The 26,858-nt window shown below is 39.4% G+C and overlaps 1 protein-coding gene across 1 annotated transcript in view; it reads right to left on the bottom strand.

Annotated features, from left to right (window-relative positions):
• Nucleotides 1–25,045, bottom strand: part of SKAP2 (src kinase associated phosphoprotein 2) — a 112,395-nt gene extending 87,350 nt beyond the window's left edge. Inside the window, exons 1-4 of the mRNA XM_021385484.1 lie at nucleotides 24,601–25,045; nucleotides 14,521–14,626; nucleotides 12,305–12,330; nucleotides 2,970–3,074 (exon numbers count right to left, since the gene is read on the bottom strand). Of these exons, the coding sequence (XP_021241159.1) occupies nucleotides 2,970–3,074; nucleotides 12,305–12,330; nucleotides 14,521–14,626; nucleotides 24,601–25,030 (667 nt within the window). The 5' untranslated portion in view covers nucleotides 25,031–25,045. The remainder of the gene's footprint in view (nucleotides 1–2,969; nucleotides 3,075–12,304; nucleotides 12,331–14,520; nucleotides 14,627–24,600) is intronic.

Genomic DNA, 26,858 nt, shown 5'->3' on the forward strand with positions numbered 1-26,858 from the left:
TTCTCCTTCGTTGTGATTTAATTGCTGCCAGCAATCAAGTCAAAGCATCACTGAAGTGTGCTTGAATTTCATTAGAAGATATAACTTATGCTACTTTCCTACAGTACCTAATAAACCATAAAGAAACCAAAACACATATGGCTTGAGGGAATAACTGGAAAATTAGGTGGCCATTTGGGAACGGAGTGAACTTTTGAACCACAGGAACAGAGAAAAAGAAATATTAAAAGGAAAGACAGACTTAGAATGCACACAGAGACGTGTGGGTTTGACCTTTTCAGTACCTAGAAAATTACATTAGCATTATGAAAAATACATATCATGTTTAGAGTTTATAATCCATCAAAGTTTAGATACTTTGTTAGTGCCTACCATAAGGTAAAAGTCAAAAGGACAACATAACAATCAGATTTGACAAAAGGCCTTTAGGTGACCTGTGCTAATTTAGTTATCCCATACTTATTGTTAAATGGATTATCTCTCGTGTAATTAATACACCATTAGACAAAGGTCACACAAAAACTCCAGGATTTTACAATGACTGTAATGTACACGTAATACACTAATTCTTTATCTGTTACCAAGCGGGTGCCTTCACAAATTATATTTTGACAGTAACATGGCAAAGCCAAGTAGCGACACTTTCAGAAGTCATACAAATCTTGACGTCTTTAAATCAAGCATATAAGGTAAAAATACATATATATACACATTTTTGTTTTGAAACAGCAAACACTTCTAAGATTTATATAAATAATATGAATACACTCAAAGAATGCTTCTCCATTTGGTTACCTACAGTTAGGACCCTCTATTAAGCTGAGAGCCTTGATTCTACACAAATGAGGTTTTACACCTACGCACAGCCCTGCTGAACTAAACTGGTAATTGCATAAGACCAAATGTCTGCCCTATGGATCCAGATGCTTGACTAGGCTTAAATATGGAGCATTAACAGACTTAAAAAATAAAAATACAGTATTAAGCTTCAACAAACCCAATCATGCCTATGAAAACTGAAACAAATTGCACTGCTGAGGATCAATTCACCTCTTATAAGATTCTCCTAACATGGATTTTCATACATAGTCTATGTGGCTATGTTTGAATGATGGACTGTGTATGTTAAAATCAAAATGCTCTTAAAATGACACACTGGACATTCAAAGAGGAAAAAAGAAAATTCCTAAATAAATGTATTTACAGGTCAAAATTTGCCACCTTTTCCTCATGCTGAGCTTCCACTAGGTAACTAAAGAGAATTTACCCAAAAATGTAAGAACGTGAGGTAACATCACCTTATATGTAACAGAATCATACCGACCATACTTCCACCCAAAACGTTAACGAATTAGCCAGGATACCGATGGGCAGGTACCAGACCTAGTCTCATAATTACAACTTTCAAAATGAGCTAAAAATTAATTATTTATCTGTACAAAATCGTATGGTAATTTGTATACTCTGGTATCAGCATTCTTCAGCTATTCATTTAGTTTTATGAACATTATCACTTTTTTTCTTGATTAACTTGTTTTGAAACAAATATATAATCATATCTGCTATTAAACAGTCATACAATTTTGTCAGAAACCCTTTATGCAATCAGTACCATGTTATTAAGTTACAATTAGAAATAATGTTGAGATTATGTTTGTAAGCAAAAATAAACAAATGGAAAGTTGCATTCATCTGTAGTTTGGAAAATTAACTTGGCTTTTCTAAAAGCCATATTCAATTTGACTGATAATTACATTTCAACAAGAAAGCAAAAAGGCTTGTTTATTTTTTTTTAGTAGAAGATCACATTGCTGAAATGCAACAAGCTCAATATAAAAAAAAAGTGTGATTATTATTGCTACACATTTTACAGAGTTCTGAATATAAAAAAGATTGCGTTATTCTGAATCAGTGGTTAGAAGGTTTATCACTTATGCATGTACTTGACTTATCCCTGTTCTGCAATAGACATAATTTTATACCTCATAAAAGCAATTTATGTTTCCAAAGGGAATAATCTGGATAACATAAAATGTGGAGTGCTATGTTGCGGGAAGCATATTTTCATTCAGCAATTGTATTTCGAGAATGAGCTGCACAGTTTGATCATCATATCATGTCAGAAAACATCATTCACTAGCAAGTCTAACTTCTAATGCCACAAATTAATATACATCGTTAATTTATTTGTACATATACTTAATTTATTGCCTTGTATTATCCATAGAAGGTTTTTAATATTTATATAATAAATGAACCTCAAAAATATGGACACTATGCTGAAGCAAGCTTGTTAGCTATTGAAATATTCAATTGTTCATGTCTTCAAAACAGCCACATTTAGCATTAAATTTAATGAATACAAACCAAAACAACATGGAAAACAGCTACAGAACCTAAATTTTCCTTTTTTTTTATGCAAACTCAAATTTAAAATGTATACAACAAAAACATTCTACAAAAGACTATCTTAATGCAAGGAAACATTGTAGGAATAATTAATTTAATATTTTATGAACCTATTCTGCATTGAGTTTGCAGAAAAATATCAATCACATAAACTCTTTCATTATTTATACAATAAATAATACAGTAAGCCATTAAGTAGCACAATAAAATTAAGCAAGAATCTGATAATGTTGAATTAACAAACAATTTGTTAGTGCAAATATTCACACTGCTTTAGCCACTGATCTATCTTTAAAAACATATGCACCTACAGAAGATGTTTTGTGATCAGAAAGCGTGGGCTTGAAAAAAAACATGCAAATTTGTGACAGCTTCACTATGCTCTAGGACCACTAGAGAGAGCTCTTCTGTTCCTTTAAAGGTAAGAAAGCTGTCCAGCTGTGATGCTTATCTGTTTATCTGATTTCCAACACTAACATTCTCATCACGAGGCTCCCATTACAAGAGTTTGTAGCAAACTGGCAAATCTAGCGCATTCTAAGATAAACAGTGTCACATACCATCAGAATGTGGTTCATCCTCTTTATCATATCGGTCAGATGCTATTGAGGCACTGTCAGGAGGTGAAGAAAAGGAGCTCTCTGACTCTTCCTCATCTTCTAATTCTGTAAAGTAAAAAAAAAACTCACATTACTAGCTAATATAGACTATCATGCAAACACAGAATCCAAAGGCAACTATTTTCATTAAACTAAACAACTAAGTCTCATTATTAAGGACAATATAAACTATTATTTCAAACTCAAAAGCGTCCATTCCTCAAGCACCTTGTACTTCAACACTGCTGTTCTGGAGCAACACGTTAATTGGCCAAGTGCATTTTGTTGGAGCGGTTTTCTTAAACGCTGCCCAAACCTATCCCAAACCTATCCCAGTGCTGCATAGCTGACAAGGTGGAAAAAAAGAAAAAAGAAGAAGAAAACACAGCAAAGAGGTGGGCAAGTGCAAACGCTGGCAGGAAGAGAAATGGGCAGTGTCAACACCAGAAGTCTTTCCTTTCTAAGTGCAGAGAGGATCTGGGATCTGCAGCAACTTCCTCCCAGAGGCCCGCCCAACTGCTTCCGGCAGCACTTTGTCGCCCTCTGCCCACTTTCATTTTTCTTCACCGTAATTAGGGGCACTTTGCAAACGTAGTGCATGGTGTATTCCTCCTATGAAGCTACAAATGGGACCACCTTCTGAAAGCACGCAGTCCAAATGGGTGCCTTAATGCAGCACTCCGGCAATGAATTTCTCAATTTAGAGTCCTACCACAATATATACAAAATTTGTGTTATTAGCTGAACCGTGCACAATGCAGGCCAGAGCATATTAAATGTTGAGAAAGATAGATAAATTGCTGAGGTTTTCATTTAGTTAGACAAAATTTAATTTTGCTCTCCCAAAATGCAGTGTGTTTTCTGAGTTTGGTTTGTTGGTTTGTTTTCATAACAACTAGGCAAAGAAGCGCTGGGAAAAAAAATACAGGAAATATAAGGGGAAAAAAAAAGTAAACATGAAACCACAAACTGAACCACATGTTTTTTTGTTGTTGTTTGTTTTTGTTTTTAAGAAACGATCCTGGAAAATGAGAAATACCCAATAATTAAAGTTGACACTGTCACAAAACCAAAATCATAACTCTGATGCTCCAACAGATCAAATAGCCCTCAATTTTCTTAAAAAGCATATGAAGAAAAATTGCTCAAGCACTTCCTTTTGGTATATTCACATGCAAAAGCTTTCCAGAGCTCTCTGGACATGCTTCTCTATTCATATATTCTCTTTTGGAGCATTGTATCACACAGCTAATTTATAAACTCCCAAATAAACCCCCATGCACAGTGAAATTATTCTCTGCATCCATAGAAACCAGTTGGGCTGTTGAGCCACGGCTGAGAGTTTTATTCCTTTATTTTCCATTTAATAATGTAAAATAATGGAAAATTCAGTCTATACCCACAGTTCTTAGCAAAAAAGCAGCATGTTTTCTTTTCAGAAAAGACAACAAAGTCTTATTTTTGCTTTACTAGAGTTTTTACAGCCCAAAATTGTTAAACTTCAAATTGGATTTTCCTTTCATTAATTTAGTATAGTTTTCTGGGCAGTTTCCTTTCAAGTCCCAATGCCATACAACTACTGCATAGAATCTGAACCTGACTCCAATCTATTTTTGACACAGTCAACTTCCGGTAGCACTCCAGCTACCGTGTTAATCTGATCAAAATATTTGCATTTCATCACACCTGTCAAACCAATCAGAAGTAAATTATCCATCTCCTGGATTCACTCCTTCATCCAAACAAGAAGCCACAGAGCAGAGAGCATGAACAGAAAAAGTGAACAGAAAAAGATTATGCCGTATTTACAACCTGCACAATCGTCTTTCAGCCTTACATGCAAGAGACCAGTTGCCTCTCACCCTCTGTGCATATATACGCATATTAAATATACACATATTACAAAACAGACTGTATAAAAAAAGCGGACATTATATTCGCAATCTATATGCTCTCGGGAGTTGTTACACTCTTTTTATGCCCTAAACTTTTACCAGTACTACAACGCAAAGGGCATAAGTTTATATGAACGCACACCTTCAAATCTCTGGTTTATCAGTCAAAAATGCCCTTTTACCAGCTATACGCTCATTTGATGCCAAAATAAATTTAAAATATTAGGCTGTGTTTTTAGAGGAGAATATTCCCACAAACAAACTCCAGCAATCAATAGCCACAGACTGAACATTAAGAGTACACCTCTCTATATCTGAATGTGTAGCAATTCTGGATGACTTACAGGGAAGTACACACCGAAAGGGAAAATTTCCATAGGGTTTTACCTCTCTCAGCAATGCACTCTTTTAGAGAAGTTGTGATTTTTTTGTGCAAGTTCACATCGGTGCACGTTTAGCCCATTCTTCCACCAGGCTATGTTACTGGTATTTTCTAATTATAGTAATGATTTTGCAGTCAGTAAACCTTTGTGTTTTGCATTCATATAATCCCTAGATGATCTAGGAAAAAAACGAGCTTTTTAATATATATATGCACATTCAGAGCACCCTGTGTGCATTCCCAGGTATGTACTGTATTTGAAACAACAAAAATCAAGTGCATAACAAATGCAGATTTATTATAAAACAAATACCCGTCCCAAGTCCATAATATCCAAGTTCAAAGTAATTCTCAAACACAAGAGTTACTATGAAGGAAAAAAGTACACATGATGCCGTTACAGAGTTTACGATCATAAAAGCATTCACTAGATGTTAAATTCTAAACAAAGGCTTGAAGACTTTGAAGACAATGAAAAAAAGATGAGAAAGATAATCAGAACAAATATACAGATCCCATGTCACGCAACAGTATGTTTAGGCACCCCGATTTTTTTTTGTGTCAAAAACATGGAGAACAGGTCACAGGCACTAAAAGAGTCACAAGTAACCTACAGCCACACAGAACTAAATTAAACCAAAAGCTTTCATTTTTTGTTTTAGATTAAACAGAAGTATTTTAAGTGTATATTATGCGCTGAAATGTAATCCTTAGCTCATCTGTCATGAGCTACAGTCAAGTTGATGGAGAGCTGACTCAACGTGCTCTGCAGCTTTAACAGGCAGTTTTTCACAGCACTTCTGTGTTCACGTGAAAGAATGGCTAGAGGCTACTATCAGCCTTGGGTTTTGGCAGGGTTAAAAGACAACTTCGGAGTGTATGCTATTAATACATAAGGATATTGCTCCTGACAGTTTACAGAGAGGCTTCCTGCTGATTCTGTGGGATCCCCTGCATTCCCACTCAGAGTAATCTCTTCTTTTTCTCCACATTCTCCTCCATCAAGGTACTGCACTGCAGTTTATACTTCACCTCCCAAAGAAGGCTAGATAGAATTGCATTTGAAACTATCAGTGCTACACCTTAAGCAGTCAGAGGAGTCAGTGTTGAGCAGCACAAGCCACTACTCCTCTCTTCAGGTGCCAAGTACCTAAAAATACACCCAAAAAGCACCAGTAAATTAAAGAAAAGCATTCAGTTTGCATTTATGTAATAGAAAACCGAACTACAAAGCAACAATGGGCATCAGGTAAATGTATCCAATGCAATTTGCTGGCGTAATTGAAAGCATTACTGCCTAATCAGACTTCTAAAAGCAAAGCATGCTCAAATGAAATGTCTATAGACTCATTAGTTGGCAGACATTCCATTACAATCACACATAATGTCAGTAGTGCCTTGAACTTGTGCCAATGACAACAGCATAAATTTTGCATCTCATTTCTGTGGTCATAAAATTAATGATCAGTTTAAAAATACTTCTTTGCAAAAGTTATTGCACAAGGAAATGACATGAATGCATCCCTGTTATGTAGTCACGAGGATAATTAACAAGCAGATGCTCATTAGTGTTGTTTCTTGTTTCCCCAGAACACTGCATGACTTATCTGGAACTTGAGAAAAGTTCAATTAACAGCAGATACTTAATAGTTACAACGATAGTTTAGTGGGGTTATTGGTGGTAGGTGGATGGTTGGACTGGATGATCTTGTAGGTCTTTTCCAACCTAGCTAATTCTATGATAACTAAAATATGTATGTGAACTGATCTTATTCTCTAGATTCTGCAATTTAAACTAACTTCCTACAGGTTTGATAGAAGAATCAATATTTCATGATATCTGCAAAAAAAAACCCCACACAATGTCTTTCCTTGTAAATGCTACCTTTTCAATTACAGCTCCTTTACTAATTTAGGAAATAACATACACCAAAGGGTAAGTTATACCACATTAAGACTGTAGAACAGAGTAAAACTTCTCCTAATTGTAACAAGGGTTGTACTTTAGATCGTGTTTTCTATTCTGAAGATTTCCAGCACATTTAGTTGGTACAAGCTGAATGTAACAAGCAGGACCATATTATTCAAGAAGGATTCAGTTTAAAAAAAAAAAAACCTTGAGAATTCATTTTCATTTGCAATTGTCTGATTACAGTAAGCCTTAAAGATACTTCTTAAGCTACCAAATCTAAGAAAAGGCAAACAAGACGTTTCAGCCAATGCCTGTGAAATACATTATTGCTCATTAGAGGTTCTCAGATCACTAAAAACTCATTTTATTTCTAAAGAGTTCAGATAGAGCGATGCATAGAAATTGCTCAAATAAAGCAACTCACAAAAATAAAGAGACATGCAGGTCAAAACATCCTGCTTCCTGCCAATTCAAGAGCTCCCAAGTCACAGCAGGCTGCAATAACTGCGTTCTGTCCAACCTCTGCTGCTGTAAGAGCCTGCTGAGCAAAGGGCTCCACGAAGCCACCACGCAAATAAATGTGATGTTCTCACACAGGTTTGCACAAAAATAACTGGACAAAGTTGCTTTCAAATTGCCACAAGCCTACTTTAGCCCCCAGTAACTGAAGCTGACTTTTAATTATTTTTATTATTTTTTTTTTTTTAGGATGCTACCATTTCAACCTCTAAGAACCCATTCCTGCAAGATGACCTGTGACAGCCACTCTTTCAACATATGCCTTGCCATGCAATCTGCTCTGACGCTCATTCCTGAAGTCTTGTAGATTCTGATGTTACCAAGACAGTTTTTAACGGCTTGTTTTGTAAAGGTCAGGCAAGAATCTGCTAGTAGCTAAACAATACTGGAACAACCTTGGGTTTGTAAGCAAATACACTCCGAGCAAGAAAAAAAAGCAATACAAGTGTTACTTGCTGAGTATCCAGTGAGGCTGCCTGTCCTTCTGATGATGCACATCAGGATAAGACCATTCTATGCTGCACTGGTGGTTGTTCCTTGTGCTACTGGAAATTGCACTTGGCATGGACACTTCCCAGATAACAGCTGCATGTAGCTGAAAGGGACAACGCAGTGACCTGCCTACCGTGAGACACTCCAGACTTCCAGGATAAAGGGATATTTGGCATATTTTTACTGCATCTGATGGTCTCTCTAGAAATACATCACGATGATCCTCAAAGGACTACATAACTATTAAGCCATCTCTTTCCCATTTATGATTAGCTACTAATGATGTATTTATGCTCCTGACTGAAAAACTCAACTGTGTTAAAATACAGAACTCTCATCTACCGTTGCTCTGATTACCACAAGCTACTGCTTCCCTTTCTCAACTCCAAAATGACTCCTAAAACTGCTGCTATTTCCTGAAAAACAGCGTACCATGTCAGAAACAGAACGATCAGCTCCACACAAAACAGAAAAAGCAAAGCCTTTGTATATAGCACTACTCTCTCAGCTTGCCTATCTCCCAGGAGCAGGTGTCTCAACCTCCAGGCACCCACTGCTCAGCCAGGAGTCACAAAGGCATCCGAATCCTTTAAAGGTTTCCTATAGGTGCTCCAAAAATCACACGCAGAACACCACTGATGCTCTGGAGGCATAAGATAACTTCCATTAAAGTAAAGCGAAATGAAAATGAAGGGGTGGACCTTCATCAGACTCAAAAAGCGGTAATTCAGCATATGTCAAATCATACTTTTCTGTATAAATACTGCCAAAGTCGTGTGTTGCAGATCAGATACGAGGTGCACTGCAAGCTTTACAGGGGGAACTTGTTCTGTAAATTGCCATATTATGACTGGATTTGGCTAGTGCTTTTGGTGTCTCACTTTAAACACTGAGTCAATTTTAATTTTCTTTGTGTAAAAAGTGATTAAAAATATATTACTAAAATAAATGTAAAGAACAGATGGCAAGTGAACTTCAAACACAAGTACAGCTTCTAGGGCTCAAGAGTGCTTCTGCCAACATTAGCACTATTTTTAGCATAAATTAAAAACAAGGTTCTTTTAACCAAACATTTTGGCAGCCATGGTATTGATACAATTAATCTCAAAACAGAGAAATGCCAAAAACTGTATTAACTCAGAATCTTTGACGAAGTCCAGGTTTCTATATCCTTAGTGGAATACTGGTCTTATTAAAAATGAATCCAATTTCTACGAAAATTGTCTCAGTTTCCAAGTTCCTTCCCACTTCTAAGATTGAGAACAGGTCATCCTGAGTGTGACTGTGGCTTTTTGACTTTAATTAAACTGCTTAAATTAAGAGTCAAGTCAAATTAAAAAAATAAAATACGCAGGAATAAGAGTAAAAGAAGCTTCAACTGAGTTCCCTAACCTAAGAAAAAATACTTCGCAATGTAATAAATAAATTTGTGGAAATATTAGTGTTTTGGATACCAACATAATTGGTCATGAGAAGAAATTAAATATGCAAATCAGCATTCTGCTCAACCATAAACATCAACATATAATTATTTAACTTGTGTGATGTGTTATCTATTTCCCTGTATTATTACTTTAATGTCTTATATTTTCCCATTCATCCACATCCCCTAAAGAGCTTCATTTCTTTCAGTACGTGGGCACTGAAGATGCATTTGCTAGTCTACTTAGTGACCAAACAGGCTGCAACGTAAAAAAGCTTATTTTTAAGAGGATGAAAGAAAGGGCTCAATTTCATCAATTTGGTTGTAAAGAAGTACAGAGGCACTTTCTGAAAGGCTGAGATATGCAAGCAGATGATTTCAGTTTTAGGAAGCCCAGTTCTACTTAGTCACAGGCTCTTCCATTTCTACTTTTACTTTTTTAATTTTTATTTTAAACATCCTTGCCTTATCTTTCTGAAGGTAAGATTCTGTATGTTAGTGGCAAAAGCCCATACAACGAGAGCTCATATACAACACCTTGGACAAACAGACCAGTCACTATGTGTAAAGCCAGTGGAACTTCAAGAACAAGCAATGATGAAAGAAAGTAGAGTGACAAGCCGATGTCCACAAAGCATGTTTGCGGAACAACTTACAAGCTGATAGAGCTGCTGTTTGAGAGACCAGATTCCAGTTCCATTATGTCTTTATAGGAAATATAAGAATAGAGAAAATGTTAGTCCACTTCTTTCAGCCATCAAAAGACTCTTCTGGATGACTCTGGAATGACGATAGATCACAACTCACAGGACTCTTGAAAACAGCCAATATAATGTAATTAAAACACCATGATGATACTACACAGTATGAATTGTTCCTCACCCTTCCTTTTAGCTACAAAAAAAGCTATTATTTGCATTAAGAAATGGAGTAATTTGCTACAATGAATAGCAAATGAGTTTTAAATGTACACAGTAGTAAGTTGTTTTGTGGGTTTTTTTCCTTATTTTTTCTATATTTTGAGTAGTTCTTCTTTCTCTGGGAGGTGGGGAAGAAATGGGAAGATGTCTTGCCATCTCAGTTTTAAATCTTCAGTTTTCCATTTTTCCAGCATCGAGGTGTGTACATAGGTATGGAATGTGCACAAAAGCTGACCCTGTTCACTGCTGCCACTGCTTTGTTACTCCAGTAGCTGGCACAGAATCCAACTGCTCACCTCCATGTGATGAGCACTTTGTTCTACACCTACATGAGTCATGCTTAATTTGCACAGGCCTTAAGTAAGAATGACACTACCAAGTAAAGTTTAGTATATACTTCCTGATCTCCAGAGATTACACTGACAATTCATACCACTCAACCATATTCCCTCAAATATGTTGCAAATAAGAGCAGGCTCGCACTTCCCACGAATTTTTCACATTCATGCACACAAATACACAAGAATTTGGAGAAATTGATCTGTGTTTGCAGAAAACAATGGTGTAACTTTCGAGTTGTCTCATTTTATTAACAAATACCAAACAACATCTAAAACATCGGCATTTACAAGCTTCACCATCTGTACACAGTTACAGCATCTGAACCTAAGAGATGCATCATGAAAGTTAAATTAAAACAGCAATATATCCCTCTTAGGAAGCAAATACGCTCTAATAAAAACAATAAAATTGAATACAATTTTCACAGAAACCAGAGCAATCTTTATAGTTACAATTACAAACGATATCAATTAAAGCACACATTTTACTGGAGATAACAAAACCTTTATATATTTTCACTCTATCAGGAGGCACAATGTAGTCCACACGTTTGAACCTCCCGGTTCCGAAACAGAAAGTTCCCCAGCCAGTGCAAGATGTGGAGCTTTGCATAGGCTTTTTTGACCTCACAGTGTGACCCTCATACCAGCATCCACAGGCTGTAGGTCACGACCTCAAGAATTTGCATCATGGAAATAAGAGCCCTTCCAGGTTTAGTTACAGAACAGAACACTGTAGCAACAAAGTCCTAAGTCTTTTCTAAACTGAGCTCTGCATCTTTGTCCTAACTCCACCTGAAGATAACAGATAATCCACACTTCAGTTTTCATTACCAGCACACTAAATTGTCTCCTCTCCAACTAAAGCTCTGGGATCCTGCTACACTATGAAAACATTCATTCACTGTGGATTGAAAGCCAATATCATATCGCCACTAGCTGAGCCTATTAAAAGGTTAAAGAAATACCACTATGGAGTTGAAGACTTTTGCAATCACTGTTAAGAAAAGAGGCTGAAATAAGTTATCTCTGTTAACATTTTATCTCCCAAGCAGATTACTTTGCATATACTTTCTCTGGGAGAAAAAAACCTGCATCACAAAGTCACATGCAATGCTAAGCTCTTTCTAATTAATTCAGACATAACAAGCTCCATTTATGTTAAATTCTGAGGTATTTTTGTAACCTTCACTCTTTTCTAAGCATTCTCAGATGTATTTAAGGAAGGAAACGAACCCAGCTCAGCAATGGCTCAGCAAGAACTAAAGCTTGGGAGCTCTTTGCTGTTTCCCTCAGCAGGTGGAGCTAGCGGCCTCGGCCAAGGAATGCATGCTCGAGCGTTTAAAAACCAGTATGACAGTCTGTCAGGAAGCAAAAATATACTACAGTGGGAAAAAATGCATGAGATTTACCTTTGTCCTGGAATTCCTGAGGGTAACTGCAAAAGAAGAAGAAACAACTTAATGCAATACACACTTGCAAATCCACAATTCCTAGTTTTCTGCAACTTGTTGAAACTTAGAAGCTTTTTCATAATTTTATTCTTGGCTAAATTTAAAAATTAAAATTAACTAGTCTTCATTTTACCTTTGCAATAGAGAGAATGCTCAGTCATCTTAAAGAAGTCAAACAAAACCAAACCCAGATAAGGCAGCCTGTTCTAGGTATATACATCTACTCAAATATCATATCATATAAACATACAAAAGCATCTCTTTTGCTGAAATTATTTCTGAAATTATTTCAAAAATGTCTAAATAAAACCCCCTATGCATATCCTAAAAATAACACAGTAGGTCAGCAAGAAAAAATATACAAAGCATGGCTTTAGTTGCAGTATTCTACCTAATCTGAAGTATTGATAATTAACCATAAATGAAAAGTTGATGCACGCTTAAATGTAAAATCATTTTAAAATACAAAGACATCTACATAATGCCTAAAAAAATATCTGTCATCTCATGAGCAAGAAATACTGTTTCTTCAGAAACAAAACAATCTTAGGATATGCTTTGATGTACAAGGATAAATAATCACAGCAAAGTTACGTAAAATGGCAACTCAAGAAGCACGTACTTGTGTGAAAGGAGATTTCACCAGAAGTGTCCAGCAAATAAGCTGCCAAGACCATCTTTATGGACAATAAGCAGTAGTGCATTTATCAGGCTAGTCAGAAAGGAGACGCTTACAAGGAATTAGAAGGAGAGAAAGGAACGGTCTGCGGATAAGAGACAGAAATACAAACAGAGATAAAAGGCCAAATCTCAGAAATCCCGCATAGCAAGTAGCAGCAATACTTAGGCACAGGCCAATACGTGGGATGTAAAAATCAGAGACAGTGACAATGCATACATATTTTGTATCCTGCATGAACAGCAAAATGCTGCTAAGAGCGAGTAATATTAGAGGAGACCAGGGAGGAATTAGAAATTAAAATAAGACATGAAATCATCGGGTCATGTAAGTAAATAGGAAAGGATTCAGTTGCAGCTGTGCTTCTAACTGTAGGTTCCCACCTTTGTTACTTCATCATCATAAAAAAAAAGACTGTTGAGTCATAAGACAGAACAAGTCAGCACTGCTGTATCTGCAAGTCATCTGTACAGTCCCTATCAGCTCAAAAAAACCAAAGAGAAAGCACAAAAAGGAGAAAGAGACAAAATTCTGCTCCCTTAAAAAAAAATGGAGAAAGTACTTCCATAAGCATTTGCAGTCCAAATGAAATGCACAAAAATTTTCAATTACAAAATATTGCGGCAGATATCATGTCTTCCCACAGTTTGTGTGACACTGAGAACAATGCCCTTGCCAGATGGTTGTGCTGTGTTTGAAACTGTAACCAAGTGGCCACAGATGCAGGAGCTTGTCAAAGTAAGGCTTAGTAGGCACCCAACAGGAGTGACTTGTAGGAAAACACTTAGGGAACAACAATCAAAAAAAAAAAAAAGAACAGTAAGTACTGAATTATCTCCTAGCTGATTCCAGTTGGAAGAAAAGAGATTTTGCAAAGAATATTTTTGTAGCACAAACTATAGCCAAATCTCTTCAGACAAGTTGTTTTTACCAACATTAAATTACAACATAACTGAGTCTGAAATCATACTAAATTTAAAAACAAACCAAAAAAAACCACTGCTTGGTCTGTCACAGTACTTGAATACCTTAACATTTTTGAAACAAGTTATCATCTACAGTTTCCAGTTTACTTTCAACTTTCTATTAGAGCTGAACAAGAGCCTATGCAGAAACACAAACTCAGCGTCCAATAGTGCTGCTTTACACCAGCTGAGGATGGCAAAATGAAGCTCATTCCCACTTTCTATGCATTATATTTCCCATATTTTAATGAATCTCACCAAAGCAGAGTTGAAGATAAGCTTTAAGTAACAAGCTTGCTGCAGTGTTCTGAACCCCGACTGCAATTCAAATGCAACAAATCCTTACATTCCTGACTCTTACTGAATCCTAGCAGCTTCATCAAGATATAAAGGCTTAAACCCAAGCAGATTATTTTACAAACTAGGACCTAAACAGATAATATTGCTAGCGATTATTAGAAAATTGTTAAAAAAAACTAAGTTACATGTAAGTTACTTGATAACATATTAAACCCATAAAGCTCACTTACCTTGCCTTAACATCTTTTATCTTCTTAAGAAGAGTATCTTTTTTTTCTTTTGCTTTCTTGGACAAATTTTCTCCTTTTAGGGTTTGGGAAATAAACGTGTCGACATCTACATCAGAAAATGAAGAAAAAGATGTACACCTCAGTAAGGATACATAGTGCTGTAATGAGTTTGTCCAGCTACTACTATGAAGAAACTAAGAAAATTATTTTCAGGCCTACACCCAGCAGTTAACAGGCTTTTCCTATTCTAAATGGGATACAATTTGTTCTCTGATCTACTTATGCTTACCACAGCAAATCCTATGGTGACATTTGATTCTTGCTCACTTAATTACGCCAAGTAAGCCCTAATAAATTGCAGTGCTATAACAATTACTTTCCATCACCTAAAGTAAGGGATAAAAGTAAAACATGGAAATAGCCTTTATGCACATATTACTGCCATGTTATTTCAGAAGATCACATTACAAAAATGGTTGAGTAATTCACTCTTTCAGCAGTAATGCCTATCTAGCCACTAATATAGGTCACTTATTGGTTCCAATATTTTCAAATGTTCTCACTGCCTCTCAGCTCCCTGCATGACTAAGGTTCACATCCAAAGCTTTAACCTGGCAAACAACTAAGTAGGCACAATAATAACCATATTGCCCACATTTACTGTAATAACTTCACGTTGTTACCAATCAACATACGGCTACCCGGAAAATTAAAAAGCAGAACTACTACAACAACAACAAAAAACTTGCTCGTTAATTCCAACTTCTCAGCTGCATGGTTAACACCTATTCATTCAAGAAGTGAAAACAAATGTAAGTCACAAACATCTCCATCGAGACACTCTCCCACATACACACTTCGACATAATCTGTGTACATACAAGTAGATATGGCTAGTTCTATTTTAGTTCTGTAGCTTCTGAAATCAGATGAGATGTTTCATAATGAAAAAACTGACATAATGAAAAAACTGTCAATTAGGCACTCAAATGCTCACATTCATGAAATCACATATTAAAATATTAATATTTACTGCAGATTTCCTAACTGAAAGCTTGAATTTTCTACTTTTGTCTCTTTATAGACCAGAAGCTCAATAGAAACAAGTCACCCTTTTCCTTTCAAGTTGCAAGAAAGTAAGTTCCAAGTTACTTTCTGAGAACATTAACATAGCCATTACAAAGATTTCACACTTTATAAATAAATTACCACAGTATTATTATTTAGATGGACTCGCTGTCTTCGCAAGATGCAGCAATAACATCATTTTTAATAATGTTTTCAGAGTTCTGAATAACAGTATGTTCCCCCTCCCTGAAAGACAAGCTTCCACAACACATTTTCCAAAGCAGATCCAAAGACAAAAAGTCTCAGTTCTACGTCATTGCTTCTGCAAAAGACCAGAAGGAAAGGCACTTGGCATGTCTATTTATGGCCTCTATGCCATAAGCCAAGCATACATGGGAACGTTTTGTCCTAACGCACAGAAAATCTATATATCTTCATAAATTCCAAGGACTGTAATTTCTGATCAAGGAAGCAAGTAAAGGCACATACAGGCGCAAAACCCTGGCCAGTCACAAAACCCTCCATAGGTCAAAAGGCCTGATACTTTTGCTACTGAGAGCAGAAACCAAAACTGCTAACAGTTTTTGTCAATGAAACCCAACAGGATTTTTCTGTACAGACCAACCTTTCACTCTGGAAGGGATATTCTGATTAAAGACCGGTTCCTTCATACTTCTATGTATTTATTTCAAAAATCCGACAGCTGCTTCTAAGTCCTACTTCAGCAACAACATGTGAAAGCTTAGAGCAATTCTTGGGTTTATAAGAAGCGATGCTTACACAGCTATCTTCAGGCATGAACTGATCACCAAACTTTGCCTCTGAAGTCTTCATTTAAACTCAGTGGGCTTCACTATTTCGTGGAAAAGCTCAAAACCCAGCCGAGAACTCTTCCATCTCAGGCTCTGACTGTCAGAGCTTTCTTTAACCACTGGCGTTGAGAAAATGAGAGCATGGGAGGGAAGAGAAACCAGGTTGATTGTCACAAGGAAGAATCACCAGTTCTGGCTAGGATGCACCCTGGAGATGAGAAACCTGAGGACTAACCACATTGCCTCTTCTTTTCTGGAAAAGCTTGGACTTCAAAGCAGAAATACCACTGAATTTTCAGCCACAGAGGTACAGGGCAAAAGTAGATCGTCACATACTCCAGTAAAAGAAGACAGGTTGGAGGAGAGGGAGATAGAAGGACAGCAAGCATGTACAAGCTCCTGACAAGTTTGTCTCTAAGCAGCAGCATTTACAGATATGTTTATAGATTTTAAATTTTATAGCATTTACAGATATATTTACAGATATGACATCCCTGGGATGCCAATGACTTCCCTGTCCAGTGAAACTGCAAAACAAAAAAGTTCTAGAAGTTTAGGTGGCTACAAACAGAATGCACCATACTCACCATGGAATGCTGCCACTTAACATGTGTTCAGAGAAGGCATAAATATAGCCTGATTCATCACAACCCCCAAGTATGAAGACAGACCTGACATACGCATATCTGTATCAGTATGCCAAAGCGTATACTTGAAATATACTTGAAAATACCACATTCTCATATCATACATTTTCCTAACTACTGACAAATACACAGAATAATACACATCTTGCTCAAGCCATCTCCTCATCTTGCATTGTAAATCCATTCCTGATGTTCCAGATGCACATGAGATGAGTCACTTACTGTAAGTTCTTCTGGACAAGAAGCAAGAAAATCTAAGTTATGATCGTTACTTCACCACCTGTATCTGCACCCCTCCCTGAGTATACGAGAAACAGTCCCAGCCTTCAGAGAAAGCTTCATCACTGGCTTCACATAAAGGAATGTTCACTTAATGCCTACAGCATTCCTCAAAGCGATTTACCTTAAAATAAGAACAGAAGTCCAGATTTCAGTGTGATAGATGCAAGACTCACATGGTGAACTTCAGACAAAATATCATACTGAAGAAGCAAAATGCGTCCATTTCTCAAGGCTGTTCTAGTCACTAATTTGCTCTTCCTTCTTTAGGATGATTAAAAACTTTCTCTCCCCTCTAAACTTGTTTAAGGTTGTGCAAAAAAAAGAAAGTTTAAGCCACTAATCATAAGCACCTGAGTGTAAATGTGTTTCCTTTCCGCTTCAGTAGCATTTGACTCATTGACAAATTTTTAAAAATGAAAAGATAAACAAAAAAAACCTCTTTGAAGAGGTTCCTGATTTAAAGGCAGTTCTACTCATCAGTTCCATGCAATGAATGAACAAAATGATGCATTCCCATCCACTGTTTCTATCAAACTTAGCAGCTATTTAGCAACACAGTACAGTGGGCATACTACCACCACAATTCCACTGAAAATAACAGTTTCAAGGAGAAATACATCTTGAAACCTGTTCAACATTTCTTAAAGCTTTTAAGCCTGTGTGTTAAAATGTTAAATGGCCCAAATACAGTACTTAATGCTCTGTTTCTGAAAGCTCATTATTTCAACTTTGTCTGAGCCACACCCCAGAGAAATTATTTGCCTACAGAAATGAACAACAGATACAGAACTGAAAGATCCAATTGATAAGATCCACTCACAAATTGCTCTGCCAATACAGGCTGAAAACAGATAGAAATGAGAAGCCACACAACAGCAAAGCTTTGTGCTCTTCAACTGCTTCATGTAGTTCAAGGCTTGATGGCCACTTCATGCAACCAACAAAAGCTGAAAGGGCATTTTCATTTTGTTTTCAGCTGCGTTCCTCTTAGGAGGAAAAAGTTTCAGATTGTTTTTATTTCCACTGTGAAACAACTTTGTGCTTCTCCTTGCTTCAATGATTATAAACAGACAACACCGTTTTTCATGTTTGAAGTCTTTAGGGCTATTTTCTTTAATAAAAGCTGAAACCAGACATCTTTTCAAGAACATTGTGGACTTTCAGCCCAAAGCAAGTGCTGTATTTCAGAGCACTAATCATAAATCCTAGCATTTTGTTGTTTACTGTGCTTAACGCAAGGATCATCAGTTACACTTAATGAACAAGCATCCTTAGCACAGAACTACCAAACCATTGTGACAAGGTGGGCCAAACAGGCTCTCACAGACCATGGCCTGGGTCTTCCGTTCTCCCCACCTTCTGCAGATAACCACAACATCATCCACCGCATTACCAGAACATGAGTTGTGTCACCTCCTGATGAGCTCACGCCACTGACAGAATGATGAGACAGGTGTGCTTCCACTCACGAGGCAGGGAATGCACACAGCTGCCTTTAGGTGACCTGGTACGAACACAACCTAGTGGTTCAGGGCTGAGATATATGTCTGCCACACAATGAGGGACAGTTGCATGGGGTCACCTGGCAGATGTGCTCCCAGTCACACCAGAAGGGAATGGTGGGTGGTCAGCAAAACAATGCACAGATCCACCAGCCTCCAGTAATCTCTCTCCTTCATGTTAAGGATGGGGCAAGTCAGGAGCTGGCAACAAGCCAGGGAATTTTGGAAGGCAGGACAGTTACTCCTGAAGGTAGATGCAAGCTAGGCACATTTGTGCACACACACTTCTCAGAGGCAAGCAACATCAAACAGACTGCCACTTATCTTCCAGCTTTAGATAGTCTAGCATTAGAAAGTAATTAATTCATTGGATTTCAAAGTTCTTGTACAAGTCATCAATACAGAGCAGGCCCGGAGACAAATTATCAAGCAATACCTGTGACTGCCTGTCCCTCCGCACATAAATCTGCCTCCTATGGAAACAAGAAACATTTGAGGATCTTGCTTTTGCTCTCTCCTCCTTCCCTCCCAACTGTATTCAAACATCTCTCCCCAGAGCTTGCTAAACTACCTATCTATATATAAATAGATATACACATACAGAAACAGATGTAAAATAAAAGTGACTGACTCCAGGATGTTTAAAAATAATCACATCGATCCAGTCTAATAAATGGGAGAACATTCCATGACTTTGTGCTACAACAAAAGGAATGCCTTTGGAAACTCTTGCACCTTAGATCTCCAAAAGCAAGGCTATCTTGCCTTGTTGCCACAAACAGTGAATACATTGAAAAATACTGACACTCAACAGTTTCTGCTGGTGATTTAGAAAGCAGAAGTACACCTAAGCTCCTAAAACTCCCCAGATTAAGTAAACATTGAAGTAAAAACAAGATCGCTCTTATAAGAAGTTAAATAACGTTATCATCAATGACTATAATCTCATTGACCGAATAGTTGAGCATCTTCTCTCTCCATTAAAGAGGTGAGAAAAAGACCAAGCCATAACACATTAAGCTTATCCTGAAAAAAAATACACTAGTACAAATCATGATCAAGTTACAAAGTGATTCCAAATGAACCATAATAAAAAATGTTAAGGATTAACCTAAAGATTTACACTGTATGCTACATTATGCCGCATCTATTGTGGTTTGTTGACATATGATTATGAAAGAAACGTAAACTCAGTCAGATGAGAAAGATAGACTCCACGTTAATTGAAAAAGACAAACTAAGTGAATAATGAGTATATAAAAAATAGCCTATGCCATTTTTATCACCCATATATGACACTTACTCTCAAATTTATGGCAGAGACAATTGAACTATGTTTCAAATCACTGGAGGTTATTTCTTACCAGGAATGCCTCTGTGCAGTTTTTCACCTCGCTGTTTCTATTCTTATTCCACTGCTATTCGAATACAAATATATTACCAGAGCTGTAAATACCTGTCTACTTAGAAGATGTCTACTATAATCACCCTGGTTTATCTTGCGAAGTCAGATTCTTCAGCAAGAACAGGCATTCATGAAAGCCATGGAAATGGGAAAAGCATACTTTAAACCATAGAAGAGACAAGTTTTAAACAAGACCATACTTTAAAAATTGAGCCAGCCAGTGAAGAAGAGCTACACAGTACCTAGGTGATTGTTCTTACAGTGGGAGCGTAAGGAGCAAGTCCAGCTACAGCTGACAAGGAGGTCATAAAGAACTGTTTCTTCTAGGCATCAGAGGTAGACATAACCAGTGTAGTGCACAAAAATAAAAGGTAAGCATAAGCAAACTTCCTCAACTTATACACTGGATCCACCATTTCGTAGCTTCCTTACTTTGCCCAGTTCTACATGCTGTTTTCAAGATGTAACTAAACAAGTGGGGAAAAAATGCCAATATGAGCACAAATTTAGACAAATCACAGTGAAATAAGGCAATTTGGACAACACGACTAAGTGTTTTAAAAAAACTGAATAACATCTGGGTAGAGGTCTGGGTAGAAACAGTCTCTAAGGCAAGAAGAGAGGTTTTTGTTTACCATTGGGTTGTTGGGTTTTTGGGGGTTTTTTTTTGTTTGTTTTTTTGTAGAACAAGAAAAAATGGATATGGAACCTTATATCCCAACTCTATATCTTTATAACTTTTAGTATATGAAAACAGAAGATTAAAACTAGAAACGCTGTGAAATGTGAAAGGAGAACTGAAAGAAAAACCCTTAGTATAGTTATGGATGTTACAAAGATTAAAGATGTAAATGCTATAAACATATATAAAGATCATAACACTACCAAAACCTTTTCAAAAATATTCTCAACTCCCTCAGCTTAATCTCCACAACATCCCAACCAAGATAACTGAAGAAACCAGTCTGATTTACATTGCAGTAGGGAAAAAAAAAAAAAGTGCCTCTGGGGAGAAAGCACCCTCTGAAATCCTTCTCAGCTAAGGAAAGCCAAGGCTTACTGTGTGCATCAAGTAGTAAGGAAAAATAAAAACAAGCAGGCCTCCAGCAATCTACATAGCCAATGATAATTGGACTGTAAGAAAAAAATGTAACGAGCAGCATTGCACTTTGGCAAACACCCACAGAAAGATCCTGAATATACAAACAACTGAGGACATCTTTTCAAAAAGAGAAGAGGCGCAGCAGGCCTCCCTCACTAAATTCTGAAGGCTCAGGTGTCATCTAGAAGTTACAGAGACATAGAAAGGAACAAGGAGTCACACACACTACCTCACACCTCCCAGGTGTGAAGCAGGAGATAAGCGAGCTGCAAAATGACTTTCTCCCCTCACCCAAAGTTCAACCCATGACCGAGGACCCTGATTCTGCCGCCAGTGTTTCCCTTCTGTTACTTCAGCAAGCCAGAGGAGAGAGGTCAGGACTGTGCAATCCCAACAACCTCTGCAATAAGCTCATTGCCTCACTGACCTTCCCCCTTCAACTTCACAGAAGCAGCTTCCTCCTCTTCCAAGTGATGTGGTTAGCCCCGAGCTCAAGCTGTGCTTCTGCCTGGAACATTTCAGCGCCACTGACATGCGGCCACAGTGACCCTGCCAGCACGTGTGACAGAATTTGTTTTTGCATTAAAGATATAATATTGTTTGGGTTCAAAGTAAAGCACTCACAAGTCACAAAGCTTCCTGTGCAACTCTAATTCATCCCCTGGTGTGTTTATTCCCATTATCACCATGTTTAGCTCCAGGAGCACTTAGCATGTTTTCCAGTAGGACCCCTACTTGTTCAGCGTGGGGGGGGACACTACTTCAGCAATCAATCAAGCCAAAGCAGGGATAAGGAAATCCATATGATCACCACTCCATTTGTTGCTGCAGCTGGAAAAAAGCAGGCAAAAAGACCGAAGACAGGAGAAAGAGTACAATACTCATGTTATTTTTGAATCTGCCACTGCCTCGCTGCTATGTGAACACTGAGCTAAAAGAGGGTGCTTGGAACTAGGCATTAACCTCCTGTTCTTGACAGAACACGATATGAAGAAGTGCCAGGCACTTGTAACTGCCACTGAATAGAGACATCTGATCGGCGTTATTTTCTAGAGAAGCCAGAGCAGCATGGAGGCAGGTGAATTTCAATTCCACTTCTGTTCCACCATTGATTATTTCTGTGACCCCAGATCACATCTTGTTTATTACACTAATTTCAGCGACGGGAAAACAATATTCTCCCATCTCAAAGAGGTGTTGAATCAATACCTGTGAGGCATTGAAATAATACACTAAGAAGCACGCAGAAATGAGTATCTATTCACTGCAGATTTTGTGTTGTACAAGAGTTGCTTAATGAATAGTAAAGATATTACACAGCCCTCTTCCCTCCCCCATTACCAGAAGAAGCAGGGCACTGTATAATTATGGATCACCAGAACCTAAGTGTATCCAGGAATGAATTGCACATAGAAACTAAACTACTCTTATTTCTAACTTTCACACAACTTTTTTGTTTTTGAATGTTACAAGAAAAGAGAGGCTAACACACTAACTGTATAAAGTAAGCCGTTATTCTTTAAAAAACAGAACAGGATTGTGGCATTTTTACATTGCATAACCACAGTTATCCTTACATTTGTTTCCCTTTGAAAATTCTGTAAGTAAGGATTTAAAGTTACAAACCATTATTCATTCCTCACTCTCTCCCTCTGCTCGGTTTCTGCTTGCTCTATAATTATGTTGTCATAAAACTAGTAAATGTTAAGTTCATTTTGCATTTAATCCCAAAACAAAACTGCATGTGAATATAAATTAAAAGGAAAACACAGTTACAGACATGTATTATGTAGTGCTTATGACAGCGTAATAATGAAAAAGACTTGAAGACCATTGGTAAATCATCCCATTCTGTTGACTTCAGTATTATAGACACCACTGATGAAACCATCTTGATTTCTTCCAGAACAGCTGAGGCTGCACCCACTGCACAAACACAGGATACCCACGTATAACCTGGGCCATTGATCACTGCGAGTATACGCACACCTCCTCTTGAGGGAAAGCAGGTGCTGCCACCTTCACCTTGGAACACCAACTTCTGTATCACTCTTTCCGTAGCAGACTGGATGAAGCTGAGCAAAGGGCAAGGTGTACAGGGGAGGCACTGTGACAAAAACCAAGCCACAGTTTGGAGTTACCCTGCCTGCATGATACCACCCTCCTCCAGAAGTTTCTAAGAGCAACTTCACCAAGTGAAAGTAGCACTTGTACAAATGAAAACTTTACGTGACCGCAAGTTCCAAATACACTAACACCATGGAAACTACCAGGGCTAGGTAAAAGCCTCTAAGGCTAACCTCCTCATTGTTACTAATTAGGAATCCATCCCATGATAAGAAGTCAGCAGAAGCTCTCCTTTTCTTCTTGTGGCATTTCATGTTGGTTTTACTGCAGAGAACACAATCTCCAGATAATATACTTATGGTCAGTGGTTACTACAACTACTCAGGAGAGCTGACAGATGTACTTTCAAGATAAGAATGCTGCCTGGTAACAGCAAAGCATTTCCAGCATTAACTCTTACCACCAACGTGTTTAAGAACTGAACGGTGCCCAAAGGTGAGGACCTGCACCAGGTTCCAGTGGGTGCCCTGCCTCGTAGCTGAGCACTCCTTCCAGAGAGAAGCTTTTCAGACGCGCGGCTAACTTGAACAGCTTTGACAGAACTGCGCAAGTTCCTGTGACAGAAGGAGAAGTTCTCAAAAAGAGAGATTCTCCCACTCATAAGGAAATTCTGAAGCGCCTCCTAAGGCACTGCTGGTGACCCTGCGGGGCAAGAAGCCTTCCCCTCGGGATGCTCCCCCACCGCACAGCCACACAGCGAGCCCAGGCCCTGAACTCAAGCACACCGAGTAACACCTCAACACCCTCCGACGCCGCCAGCCCCCAGCGTCCAGCGGGGAAGTGCGGGGCTTTTCGGGGGAAGCAGCGCAAAACACTGGCTCCTATACCGACCGGGCTGAGGGAGGGACGCCGCGCCCGCTCCCGCCGGCGGTGACAGGCACGGAGCGAAGGGACTCGCGAGCGGCAGCCGGGCCTTCCGCACCGCTCCGGCTGCGGGACAGCCCTGCCCCGGGCAGCGCCCACGGCGGCGGCCCGGAAGCAGGAGGAAGCCGCCCGGGGAGGGCGAGGAGCACGGAGCGGGCGCTACCAAGCGCCGGGGGCTGCCCCGGCCCGCACCGGCCGATCACGGACCGCCCCCCACCGCCCGCCCCCCGGGAAGCCGCCCCTCCTTTCCCCCCTCCTTCCGCCCGCCGTACCTGCCAGGAGGCCGCGGACGTCCTCGGGGATAGCGGCGCCGTGCATACTGCGGGCGACGGGTGCACCCCGCGGGCGGCTCGCCTGGGCCGTGCCCCGGCCTCGGCCCCGCCAGGGAGGAAGCGACAGCCCCGCCCCACGGCCGCTACAGCACGACCTGGAGTCCCCAAGGCGCGGCTTACGAGCGGAGAGGCGGAGTTTCACGTCGGGGGAGCGGGGCTTCGCCTGCCCGCCGCGCTCCGCCCCCCAGAGCCGCGCGTGCGCCGCCACCATCCCTATGTTTACAGCCGCTGCTGGGTGTCCCCCGTAGCCACGCCCCCGCCACGAGGGATCGCCGCCCACGTGACTTGAGCCGGAAGTCGTGTTGCGTGAGGACGCCGTGCGGACCCTCCCCTCTTGCCAAAACGAAGCATGGCGCTTAGCGGCAGTCATCCGCTCGTCTCCGCCCCGCGGCACGCAAGAGGTTGACTATTGGATGAGAGGCCCGGAAGTCGCTCTCTGATTGGCCCATCGATTGTCCTGGGCTCCCTAAGATGAGGGCAGGTTCCCTCCTGTTCTACAAACAGGGATGGGCGGGAGCTGGGAGTGGGCGCTTGGCTGGTAGTTGTGAAGGGCGGTAAAGATAGGGCACCGCTACTTCTAAATGTCTTTAATCCTCATTCAGAGCACAGTGCAGATTTAGCTTGCTTGGGCCCTGGTGGGATAGCACTGTTGAGGGAACAAGGTGGAGAATGTTGACCTCAGCACTGCAGGTTGCCCATTCTTCCTTTCTGGCCTGCTGCCAGTGTCAAGCCTAGGACAGCAGATCACAGACTCATTAAGGTTGGAAAAGACCACTGAGATCACTTAGTCCAAATGCTAACTCATCCCAACCATGCCCACTAACCATGTCCCTTAGTGCTGCATCTCCTGGGTTCTTCCCAATGACGGTGACTCCACCACCTCCCCAGGCAGCCTGTTCTAGTGCATCACAGCTCTGTCAGAGGAGAATTTTTTTCTAATATCCAACCTGAACCTCTCCTGGTGCAACTTAAGGCCATTATCTGCGAAAAGAGGCCGACGTCCAACTTGCTACAACCTCCTTTCAGGTAGTTGTAGAGAGCAAATCACAGCCCTGCCTCAGCTCTGCCCATGTCCCAACAGCTGCAGCTGGCACAGTGAAGCCAAATAACCTGAGGAAAGGAAGTGACATGCACGCATAGAGAAATGGAAAGTGGTTGGGATAGATCTCCTGGTGGTGGGCAGAGGTGTGGTCATTGAGCAACACAGCTGGGCCAGCTTTGAAGAACAGCCAACTTTGTAGAAGGATTGTTTTGCTCACAGGGACAGCTGTGATATACTTTGCCAGCAAATCACTAGTCATCTGTGTTTGGAATACATCAGTGATGTCATGTGTTTAGTGTAGTAACGGCCCAAGTAAACTCCTAGCATGTGCTTCTGTGACCTTGGTGGTTTTGGCTATATCTATGTTGTTAATAGAGAAAATGTTTGTGTTGGAGGTGCACTTATGTTAGCACATCTGTGTGTCCTACCAGCGTGGAAAAATAAAAAAGCACAGGAAAAAAAGTACTATTTATAAAATGTCTCCTTTGCACCAGTATACCTATATTAATCCCAGCTGGCAGTACATCTGTATCAGTCTGATATTAAACAGTTCCTTACTTTGGTTGATGTAGCTGTGCCTGCAGAAGTCTGCACTGTAGACGTAGTGTTAGATTGTGTGGTTCTCCTGACCTCTCACATCTCTTTTAATTATGTAGCACAACTCATTTCAGATACATCTGGATTTTCAAAGCATTGCAGCTTTATTACCTGATTTTATGGCCATCTTGACTGAAGCTGAAGCAGTTAACTAACTGACCTGTATAATGTTGCACAATCATTTCTACGTTAGTTCTCTAATTTCAGAATAAACGTGAATGTGAATCTGGGTTCATAGGTGTATATCTAGATCTTGCCTTTTGTGTTTGTATAAATACTCACTACTCATCCATTTCAAGAATATGTTTGATTAATTTCCTGTAGTTGGCAACAAGGGCTCCTCGAGCTTATGTTAAATTACACATTTCGTACATGCAGCCTTGGGAAGCTGCCATGAGGAACAGGAAAATGGCTTCCAGTTTAATTTGCTTGCCCTTTGCCAGGTTAATCTTAATCCCACTTTCTTATGTTGACTTTATGGCTCCATCCATTTCTGTTCCAGAAATGTCAAAGGTGTCACCTGAACTCTGCTGTAGTCTTTGTTTTGAGATCACTTTTC

Source organism: Numida meleagris, chromosome 2 (genome assembly GCF_002078875.1).
Source record: "Numida meleagris isolate 19003 breed g44 Domestic line chromosome 2, NumMel1.0, whole genome shotgun sequence".
In the NCBI taxonomy this organism is placed as follows: Eukaryota; Metazoa; Chordata; class Aves; order Galliformes; family Numididae; genus Numida; species Numida meleagris.